The sequence below is a fragment of the Lepidochelys kempii genome, chromosome 10 (genome assembly GCF_965140265.1).
Source record: "Lepidochelys kempii isolate rLepKem1 chromosome 10, rLepKem1.hap2, whole genome shotgun sequence".
Classification (NCBI taxonomy): domain Eukaryota; kingdom Metazoa; phylum Chordata; order Testudines; family Cheloniidae; genus Lepidochelys; species Lepidochelys kempii.
The window spans coordinates 69,893,514-69,901,693 of record NC_133265.1 but is presented as its reverse complement, the minus strand read 5'-3'; the positions used below and the strand labels follow the sequence as shown (position 1 = coordinate 69,901,693).

General features: G+C 54.7%; 1 protein-coding gene across 2 annotated transcripts; it reads left to right on the top strand.

The window, feature by feature from the left end:
• Window positions 1-1,540: 1,540 nt before the first annotated feature.
• Window positions 1,541-7,301, top strand: LOC140917957 (ras-related and estrogen-regulated growth inhibitor-like protein). 2 transcript variants are annotated; one of them, XM_073361486.1, is made up of 5 exons: window positions 1,541-1,564; window positions 2,670-2,782; window positions 3,416-3,469; window positions 4,029-4,105; window positions 5,325-7,301. In XM_073361486.1, exons 2-5 carry the CDS (start codon window positions 2,704-2,706, stop codon window positions 5,748-5,750), a joined length of 636 nt encoding a protein of 211 aa, XP_073217587.1. In that variant the 5' UTR covers window positions 1,541-1,564; window positions 2,670-2,703; the 3' UTR covers window positions 5,751-7,301. The 2 variants fall into 2 exon arrangements, with proteins under 2 accessions (XP_073217587.1, XP_073217586.1); XM_073361485.1 differs by lacking the exon at window positions 1,541-1,564 and having other exon boundaries at window positions 2,588-2,782.
• The last annotated feature ends 879 nt before the right edge of the window (window positions 7,302-8,180 follow it).

Below are 8,180 nucleotides of genomic sequence, written 5' to 3'. Positions count from 1 at the left end.
CCGCCCCGCAGTCCTGCCACCCCGCCCCCACCAGGGTCATCACCCCCCCCGCAGTCCTGCCACCCCGCCCCCACCAGGGTCATCACCGCCCCCCCAGTCCTGCTACCCGCCCCCACCAGGGTCATCACCCGCCCCGCAGTCCTGCCACCCCGCCCCCACCAGGGTCATTATCACCCCCCCCCGCAGTCCTGCCACCCCGCCCCCACCAGGGTCATCACCCCCCCGCAGTCCTGCTACCCGCCCCCACCAGGGTCATCACCCGCCCCGCAGTCCTGCCACCCCGCCCCCACCAGGGTCATCATCACCCCCCCCCCGCAGTCCTGCCACCCCGCCCCCACCAGGGTCATCACCCCCCCGCAGTCCTGCCACCCCGCCCCCACCAGGGTCATCATACCACCGTCCCACCCAATCCTGCCACCCCGCCCCCACCAGGGTCATCACCTCCCCCACCCAGTCTTGCCACCCCACCCCCACTAGGGTCGGGGGAGGGATAGCTCAGTGGTTTGAGCATTAGCCTGCTAAACCCAGAGTTGTGAGTTCAATCCTTGAGGGGGCCATTTAGGGGATCTGGAGCAGAAATTGGGGATTGGTCCTGCTTTGAGCAGGGGGTTGGACTAGATGAGCTCCTGAGGTTCCTTCCAACCCTGGTATTCTGTGATCACCCCTCATCCCCCAGTCCTGCCACCCCCAACCAGCATCATCAGCCCTCCCCTCCCCAGCCCTGCCATCCCTCTCCAGGGTCATCAGCCCCTGCCACCCCAACCAATGTCAACAGCCCCCCAGCTCTGCTACCCCCCCGAGTCATCAGCCCCCCAGTCCTGACACACCCCCCCACCAGGGTCATCAGTCCCCTGGCCAGCCCTAACACCCCTCCCCCCACCAGGGTAATCAGCCCTCTCCAGGGTCATCATCCCAGGAGTCCTGCCAGCCTAACCAGTTTCATCAGCCCTATCCCAATCCTGCAACCCCCCTGGGTCATCAAGGTTGTCACTCCCCCCAGCCCTGCCACCCCCAACCAGCATCATCAGACCCCCCCAGTCCTGCCATCCCTCCAAAACCAGGGTTATCCCCCCCAGTCCTGCCACCCCCCTACCAGAGTCATAAGCCCCCTATCCCTGCCATCCCCTCCCCAGCCCTGCCAACCCCCACCAAGCCCTGCCACCATCCTGTTCCAGCCAGGGTTATCAGTTCCCCCAACCCAGCCACCCCCTTTCCCCAACCACCCCTTATCCCAGCCCGTTAAACACTGCCTGATCTGGTGTAGGCACTCTGGCTCTCAGGAGTGATGGGGAGGGCTTACATGGCGGTGTCTTTGTGGCTTAGTGCAGGGAGGGCTTTTATTGCATGAACCCCCTTGGGATGGGGTGTGCCAGGCTGAGGGTGGTATGAAGAGAGGTGCTCAGGAGGTGGAATGGCTGGGACAGAGGGGCCAGGGGCTGATGTGATGCCAACTGTGAAGGGCAGAGTTGTGAAGTGCTCTGAAGGGTTGGTGCAAGAAGCTTGAAGTTGGTGTGGTAGAGGACGGGGAGCCAGTGGAGGAAGTCAAGGAGGTGGAGGTGACATGGTGAGAGCGCTGGGCAAAGCAGGTAACCAGCCTTGTGGTCTGAGGAGGGGTGACGAGGGTGAGATTGGCACAAAGACACCTCCTTGATGTCATCCCTGACAGGGGCCTGGGACTCCGCTCAGCCAGTACAAATCCCCTCATTCAAAATACGGTGCAGTCTCGGCCCTGGTGAGAGGTCATGGACAGGAGTTACAGGCTGAGTGACCGCTCTGGACAACTGGTTTAATTGTGCTCATGTCACAAGTGAAATGAGCTTGGTGATCTCAACTAGTGAGTGTTTGTCCACATCACAGAGTCATTGCACATAACGGCACAATTAGAAGTCCCTGCTTGTGCGACAGACTAGGTCTGGGAATGTTATAATCAGGAATGAAGTGTGTGTGTGTGGTGAGGGGAGTTGGTGGCAGACTGGAACAGGAGTGGGGAGCTGCATGTCATAACAGATGTATCAGCAGAGCGGCGGGGGGTGGGAAGGGAAGCACTGGAATAGCAGGGGGTGCTGCAGGTCAAGAACAAGGTGTCTTCGCAGAGTTATGGGGTGTGTGTGTGTGTGTGTGAAATACCCACCTTCCTCGCCAGAAGCCCCATAATACATCCAAGGATGTAAGAGCAAAGTGGGAGGAATGCAGCCCTGGGATGCCTGCGGGGTGAGGTACCATGGATGGACTGTCCTTCCAAATGACATGCCAAAAGCATGGAAGGAGCTGGCGGCCTGCTCAGCTGAGGATCCACTATTGGACATGGTTTGGAGAACAGCTGCTGAGGTCAGACACTGCTTAGCCCCATCAGGATCCTCCCAGCCCTCTGCTACTGCAGGGTCAGGTTTGGGGTCTTTCTTTTAGGATGATTTGATTGGTATCAAAGTTGGGATTTTTTAATCTTGGGAATCTTACAATGAATGGTTAGGTCTGCCGCTGTCACCCCCTGCAAGTTTTGGGAATGGTATGGCCCATGCAGATTACTCCCTCAGTGAGGGCTAGAATAAGAAGAGAGGGGAGTCATTCTACCTCAAACAGTGGAGAGGACTGGCAGACAGACAGACAGACTCTGCTGAGAGAGAGAGAGAGATCGATTTACAAATGGTTCTCCGAATCCCTCTGCGCAGAAGTGCCAGCTTCACCCCAGACCACCAGCCCTTGATGGAGATGTCCAGTCCCACCGCGCTGAAAATGGAAGCGAATATGCTAGTTATGGGAGCAAACAGCGTGGGGAAATCAGGTAAGAACTTTAATCACCAAAGGAAGAGCAGGGAGAACATGGAAAACTTCCTAGCTGGGAGATCCTTGGAGCTGGAGAAAGCTCCCCCAAGGGAAGGGATATGACTGTGAGCTAAATCTTAGGGACTTTTAAAATCGAACTGGACAAAGCTTGGAGAATAAGCTGTAGGGAACAACCCTGCCATAGCCAAAAGACAGTGGAGATGGGACCTGTTTGGTCTATTCCATCTCAAAGAGCTGTGATTCAAAGTGGGAAAGCAGAGTGCATCCTCTGAGACAAGAGAGTTCCTTGATGGGTATGTTCTGTAAGTGAAAATGCTTCCTAGTCAGTTTCAGTCCATTGAAATGCTGGTTCAGGAGAGTTCCTGATCTATTCATCCTCTCTTAGCAAACTTGCTGGTTCGGCAACGTGTGAAATAAAATACAGAGATTGTTCACACGCAGCTCAGTGAGAGTTTAGTGGATACAGAAATGGAGAGATGGCTTCATTGCAGAGCAGGCTGTCCATACCAGGCTGGTGGCTGGTGCTGAGCTGGGTTCAGGGTAGTAATCGCTCCACTCGGGTTTGCAAGGGAGCTAAAAAATGTCATCTAAAATCCTTAGGTTTTTTTTTTTTCTGTTCTCTTCTTTGAAGCCTTGACGGTGCGTTTCCTTACCAGGCGATTCATTGGGGAATATGGAGACATGGGTGAGTTTCATGCTGGGGGCTTGCGTGTTAACTTCCCCTTGTCCTTGTGGGGTGTGAATTGACCAATTTGGAAAAGTCCTGATTTGTGTGACTGGGTCTATCTGTGGGATTTGGCTGTTTCCTGAGCCATCTCTTTTCCTCTCCAGGGTTCTTGCCTGCTAACTGCAGGCTTAAGGGTTAAATCTACTCATCAGAACCAGTTGGTGCATTTAGAAGCGTTTCTTGCAGAGGTGCGAGGAGCTCCTGCGTGGAGCAGCTAGTGGGGACGCAGGTGCAAGTGCACTGACTGAAGGACAAGAGGGAGATAGATACTCCGACAGGTTGGGTTGTTGGATGGCAGACTCTCTGGCTGAATGCCAACATGCTAGGTGTGGCTGGTGCCTTACATACAGCACAAAGGCCGTGGTCCTTGCCCCCTGGAGTCTGATCTCCCACCTGGAGGAGAGGGGGTGTGTGCAGCAGGGAGGCAGTGAGTGCGTGGCAGGGTTGTCATTGAGAGGACACGGCTCTCTGGTTGTCTGTGATCTATACATGCAGTGATTTCTGTGCCTTTTGGCAGAATCCATCTACAGCCACAGCCTGGCAATGGAGGGCAGAGAGATCCTCGTCCACATATGGGACGTCCCCTGTTCACAGGTGAGGGGCCTCTGCTGCTGCTGTCTCACATTCTTGCCCCCAGGAAAAACTATTCTCCTAGCTAAGAAAACCCAAAGGCAAACCATGGACTTGAAGCATCAGCCAGACTGTAACCCCTACTTCCGACTCTCCCCAACATGACTAACCTTTGGGCCAACCAGGTGGCTAGTAGGCAGCTTGCAGGGATAGCGCCTCTCTCATGCTTCCAGCTGGAGGGTAAAGGCCTTGGGACAGCAAAGACTGTATTCCCAGGCTAGCACCAGTGCAGAACTTGCCACCCTGCTCCACTAGTCCTGGATGGGAAAGAAAGGGGATGAAGCAGCAGCTAGCTCAGTGCTGGACCTGATTGAATTCCCCCCCCCCCCCCCGCCATACTGGTTCAGTGGACGTGGCAGGGAGCACCAAGCGAGGTCCTAAGCTGAGAACGCCAAACTCGTATAACCTGCAGCCAGAGCAAGCATGGCCAAAAGCCCTCTTTGCTCCACACGATGCGAGGTGAGGATAGCAAGCCTGACTCTTGTCTCTTCCCAAGTGTTCTGGCCTAGCCTTGGTGGGCTCTGCCAGGTATCGCTCCTCCCCTTCCTTTTACATTGAGGTTGTTGCTCTTCTCATTTCCCCCTCACCTTCCCTGTTTCTTTCTGCCCACTAGGGTGTTCCTCCCTGGGGAGGATGTGACTGTCACCCCCTTCCCTTGCCCGCCTGTCCAAAGACAGGGTGTGCTGCATCTCTGCCAGCATGGAGTCAGAAGCCTCCAGCTGCTCTTGAGCCTGGATGCTTTGCACAGAAGGGCAGTAAGTTGCTGCTAGTTGCAAGCACAGCCTCCTTGAACCAAACTGGTGGAAGGGCCCCTCCGCTCCCCTCCTGGGAGTCGAAGGTGGCTTGGTTTGGGTATAGGAGGTTAGGTGGTAAAAACTTTACCTTTGGGTTATGGGTACCAGTCTAGTTTATGGTCGGGGCTCAGCCCCTGTGCTGGCCAAGACCAGGATCAAAGTCTCTCTCCTCCTGCAGCTGGTGTTTCCAGATCGGGGTTGACGTGACCGGCAGAGGTCACTACCCAGCTGCAGTTGGCCTGTATGTTGTTCAGAGGGGAGTGTAGGAGCTTCAGTTTCCAGCCCAGCCGGATGATCGTGTGACCTTTGTCAACACTAACATCCTCCCCAGAGACTCACTCATTTATCAAACTCCACCCCATCTTCCTGTCCCATCTCTCCTCCCCCAGGACTGGGTGGATGAGAGCTCTGCCAAGGAAAAGCGAGTCCAGTGGGCAGATGGCTTCGTCCTGGTCTACAGCATCTGCGACCGTGCCAGCTTCAATGTGCTGCGCCCCAAAGTCCAGGTCCTCAAGGCAGCCAAGGAGGCTCTAAGCCAGGAGAAGGTGCCTATCGTCATCGTGGGCAACAAGCGGGACCTACACCACCAGCGGGCGGTCTCCAGTGAGGAGGGCCGTCTCCTGGCACTCTCCATGGACTGTGAATTCTATGAGGTCTCTGCAGCTGAGGCTTATCATGGGGCACTCATGGTCTTTCAGGGGCTGGCGGAGCGCATCTGCGAGGCCAAGCTGGCATTGAAGAAGGGCACTGGGATCCGCAGCATTGTCAAAAGCATGTCGGCTGTGTTTGCCCGGAAGAGGACGGACTCGCTCTGAGCTGGAGCCTGTTTGTTACTTCCCCATGTGCTGCCAGCTGGAAAGACCAGGGTGCCCAGCCTGCTTCACTAGACTAAGCCCTCCTACCCCTGTGAAAAGAGCCATGTACTCTATATGAGGAGTCAAATGGATTCCCCCAGCCTCACACCTGAGAGCCTCAGGAAAATGGCTGAGTCTGCCCCTGCCATCATATATATACCAGTGCAACCTGGGGTCTTTATAATTCAACACCTAGGAGTCCATACTGTCCATCCCCAGGGGGTTGGGCCCTGTTATACAGTGACTAGCATGGTGTCCAATTTAGCTATAAATGTGCCACCCCTGAGCTTCCACCCTTTCCCTTGAGGACAGGATTCCTCAGCCAAGTAGTCTGAATATTATGTATATTACAATAGCATCCAGAGACTCCAGTCAGCACCGGTGCCCCGTTGTCAAGCTCACAGGCTCTCTTAGTTTTCACTCTGCTAAATAACTCCCTTCCCCTCCCCTCCCCTCCCTAATATTGGAAAATACCAGAGCATCTTTCTGCTGCTTCTGGGAGGATCTTACCTCCCCCAGTTCCTTTGGTGGGGAGCTGCCACTTCCTCTCAATACAAATGAGTGGGAAGGACCAGCTGTCTCCTAGTCCTCTGTTCCAATCTCAGCTCTCTCAACTGGGAATCTAGGAGCAATGACTTGGGCATGTGGCTGTTTGTATCTGTCTTAGGTACTTATTATGGTCTCTATCACCATAACATCTGAGCACCTCACAAGACTGCTGTGAGGTGGGGCAGTGCTATTAATCCTACTTTACAGAGGGGGAACTGAGACACAGACACATTAAGTCACTTGCCCAAGGTCACACACAGTCTGGTAGATAAGGGAATTGACCCCTGGTTTCCAGAGTCCCAAGCTATTGCCCTGACCCGTAGACCCTCCTTCCTTCCCCTTCACAGGGACGTGGTATTGGGTAATGCTCCTTGTAAGCATGACTGATGCTGATGTGGTTCTGGAGTGGCTAGTGGGTGCACGCTGCATGTACAGAGGGTGGCATCTGTATCTGCCCATTGGTGTTTCTCAGCATCTCAAATGTCTGTATCTTCAGCCGACACCAAAGCCCCTGGGATTCAGGGAACGTTGTCAGCCTCTGGTTCTGTGCCTCTTCTCTGTGCAATCTCGACTAGTTACTGAGCTGTCACAGTGCCTGGTGTTGTCTGTGCCGACCAGCTCCTTCCCCCAGTTCTTTTGCTGACAGCAGAGGTTTCTGTTGTTTAAACGATGCATTAGACATGCATGTAAGATTGGAGACGTGGCTGGTTTCCAGGGCTCTAGCATGGGATCCAGTGTATGCTAACCTGGTCCCTGCTGGGAGCCACCGTTTGTCTGTCCCTAGATGGTCATCAGGCAGGGCCTGTGAGTTGAAGGAAGGGCTAGGTTCTCCCCACAGATGGGCTGAAAACCAGTAAAATTTCTCTATGAATGTGGAGCGGCGTCTCTGCTCCTTCTACCCCAGCCCCAGGGCTGTAAAGGTTGAGCGTAAATAAGAGGGTGCGTCTGTAAACACAGTGATTTCTACTGCAATAAACCCCCTTTTTATAGGAAGCTCCTGGCTCATCACAGCCTTGGTTTTTGTGCAGGGGAAGGGGGAACACGCCTATGGAGGAGGTGGGTGAGGATAACTGCCTTTTGGCCTAGCCTGCCCTAGAGTGTGACAGACCAAGGGCAGAAATCTGGGCACCTGCTGCAATTTGGCTAAATCTTCCTCTTGCTGTAGTCCCAGGCCCTTCACTATTAACCCAGCACAAGTCAGCTCAAACTGTCCTGGTGAACTTGTGCCTTTTGCTGGCAGCCCAGCTAATCCGGCCGGTTTGATAGCTGTGAGGAGCTGGACAAACTATTCTTTTCTCCCTTGGCTTCTGTACACAGCCCCTGGTTTGGATCAGAGTGCTATGGAACAGCGTGTATACGATGAGCTGTGTGTGGTTATTGTTGGACTGGCATTGCAACGCGAGGGGCTCAGCACCTTAGCACCAGGCCCCCAACCTTGTGCTGCTGCGTGGCACTAACTTGTCGGATTTTAAATAGTTTTGGGTTTCAGATCAAACCTGTGAGAGTGCTGATGGAAGGCAGAGCCTGGCTCAGACTGGTCCTTGCAGCGCTGGAGAATGAGTTGGACTGTCCCTGTGTCCACACTTACAGAGCGGGGCCCATTGCCTGGATTTGCAGAATCCCCAAATGTCTTGGCCCATTAGCCCTCTGGGGCCTGGCACTGTCTGGAGCACTTGGGAGCCAGGGCTCTGGAAAGCCACGCTGTAGGAGCAGGTGCTGCCTGAGCCTTTCTCCATACAGAGTAAAGAAAAAACACTACAACAGCTGTGCTGTGTGACTGTGGAGTGCAGGCAAGGGCAGGAAAGGCAGGAATCTCCTGTCCCTGCTGTACAGCAGCTCAGC

Excerpts from the sequence above, each read along its gene's own strand:
- LOC140917957 (XM_073361485.1), top strand. The coding sequence starts at position 2,644 with ATGGTTCTCCGAATCCCTCTGCGCAGAAGTGCCAGCTTCACCCCAGAC. Across the intron at positions 2,783-3,415 it reads AAACAGCGTGGGGAAATCAG|CCTTGACGGTGCGTTTCCTT; the intron begins GTAAGAACTTTA and ends TCTTCTTTGAAG. Across the intron at positions 4,106-5,324 it reads GGGACGTCCCCTGTTCACAG|GACTGGGTGGATGAGAGCTC; the intron begins GTGAGGGGCCTC and ends CTCCTCCCCCAG.